The 2,500-nt window shown below is 35.1% G+C and overlaps 1 protein-coding gene across 1 annotated transcript in view; it reads right to left on the reverse strand.

Annotated features, from left to right (window-relative positions):
- Positions 1–1,305: 1,305 nt before the first annotated feature.
- The window catches only part of LOC115232162 (single-minded homolog 1), a gene marked incomplete at its 3' end in the record, with an annotated part of 20,486 nt that continues 19,291 nt past the window's right edge, over positions 1,306–2,500 (reverse strand). The window contains exon 5 of the mRNA XM_029802004.1: positions 1,306–1,453. Within this exon, the coding sequence (XP_029657864.1) occupies positions 1,306–1,453 (148 nt within the window). The remainder of the gene's footprint in view (positions 1,454–2,500) is intronic.

The raw sequence follows: 2,500 nt of genomic DNA on the forward strand, positions 1-2,500 counted from the left end.
CTCGAGAGACAAACGACATTTTTGTATATAAAACAATAATACCACGTGCACAACAAACCATTTATCATGTGAATAAAATCTTACTCGTATATTTCAAGTTTCGTCACGTGTTTGGAACACGAAACGTTAATTGTTCAGAGACACTGTGGTTTTAAAAAAATCAATGATACTCTCTGATGAGAATCTAAGCCATTGCCTTGATGTCATGCAGCAAATCCATCCCACAGTTTCTCTCAACTCATTTTATGGAAGCAGTGATGAGAGCTTCAATGACACTGTAGGGGTTTATATACAAGTTGTGATGATATACCTGAACAAAATGGCGGCTTCGATTCAACACAAGATCAAATAAATAAAATTTTAAAAAATAAAGTGTCACGTGCTCATTCCTTATTGTTAAATTCGTTGTCTTTTGAAGAAATAATAATCAGCAAAGCTAATACAACGTGATTTAACCGAATTAGTTTCTTTTGAGAAGAAACTAAATTTTATTTTATTTTATTTTATTTTATTTTATTTTATTTTATTTTATTTCTGTATGTAATTATAGGAATGGCAGAACATGATGCTGGTTGCGGCCACTTGGCACAATCGTTTGAACGTCGGATAAATTACTTTGCGGTAATCATTCCCGCTACGCCATCTGCTCCTTCTGTTCAAATCTCGCTGAGGTCATCTTTGCCTTTCATTCTTTCGTGGTCGATAAATAAAGTACCAGTTCTGTCACGACGTCGATTCTTCTCTTTCTTAAAATCTCTTTTTCTCAAAACATCCATACATACATCCACACATCCATCCATATGTAAGGATGCATGCATCCATACATACATAGGTACGTGCGTACGTACGTACATACATACATACATACATACATAGTAAGTATATTGATCCATCCATCCATCCATCCGTCCATACATACATACATACACACATACACACATACATACGTACATATGTACGTACATGCATACATACAAGCATACATACACACATACGTACATGCATCCATACATACATATGTACGTATGTACGTACGTACATACATACGTACATACATACATACATACATACATACATACATACATACACACACACATACATACGTACATATGTATGTATATGCATACATACATGCATACGTACATTCATACGTACATACATACGTACATACATACATGCATACATGCATACATACATACATACATACATACGTACGTACGTACGCATATACCAAACTAATAGATTTTTATTTAAACAATTTCAACAGCAGAAAAAATGAAGCGATGCCATGCAGCGGTCACTCACCTGAGCACGTAGTTTACGCTGACTATGCAGTGTGGCCGAGAAGAGCGACTGTTGTGTACAATTGTGGCATAACTCTGCATCCATACCCAGCCGCCTCCTTTGGCTAAGAACCGGTAGTATTTTGTGGTCACCTGACCTTTCAGAAGAACTGAAGAAACGGAAAGAAAAAGAAGAGAGGAACATAAATCAACATCGTCTCAAATTGATTAATGACTGAACATGGGGATTAATGAAGTATGAACGTCACACCTTCCCGTTTACTCATCTAAGAATAACATGCTTATATATATTTAGGTTACCGCTTCAAATGCGAATTAAGAACGGAAATGCGAGAACGAAATTGGCTTAGAAACTGCAAACTCAGGGCAAACATTTTTTACAAACAGGTCGATGGTTTTAATCGTAATATCGTAAAACGAACGCAGGTATAATGTGTCAAAGCCAACAGGAAGCGTCGATGCTTCCTAGGGCTAAATAGCGGTGGTGTAATTCCCTTTACGGGACTGTCACGTTATGTTGACAGTATACAACCACTCTATCGCTCCACCACCGCTCATGTCTCTTTGAGACGTTTAGAAATTCAATATTTCTAATATATATATATATATATATATTCAAAGAGCAATAAAGATTCAAGTTAATTTAAAAAATTTACTTGAATATGGTACCTAACTTAGATGCACCAAAAAAAAACAATACTGATTTAACAATACAGTAATGTGGGGTGATTATAAGCGAGAAAGAAGCAACAAGAATGGATAGGTTTTTAGTACGATCGTTTCATACAAGGACAGGTTTTATTAAAAGTTGCAAAGATTACAGCATATAAACGAGTCCCGTACTCATCAGCTAAAATACATGTAAGTTCTCTAGACATCCTAGTGTTTGAGGCTATACTCATGAAGTAATGTAGATAATTAAACAGATTTCTAAAGTTCATTAAAGTTCCTTAAAGATGATGTATAGTCTTATCACAGAATTTTAAAAAAGTTTTGATAGCATCACAGAGAAGGTGACCTAATCCATATGAATTTCCATAGATATGATGAGGGATTATATACTCACAGAAGACAAATTTATCCATTGTTATTAGCATTACAGAGAGGGTGAATTAATCCTTTGTATATATGCACAATTCCAAAGGTGTAGATGTAAATTTCCAGAGAAATGGAGATGAATTTCATATTCACAGGCG

The sequence above is a fragment of the Octopus sinensis genome, unplaced genomic scaffold, assembly GCF_006345805.1.
Source record: "Octopus sinensis unplaced genomic scaffold, ASM634580v1 Contig19642, whole genome shotgun sequence".
Lineage (NCBI taxonomy): Eukaryota > Metazoa > Mollusca > Cephalopoda > Octopoda > Octopodidae > Octopus > Octopus sinensis.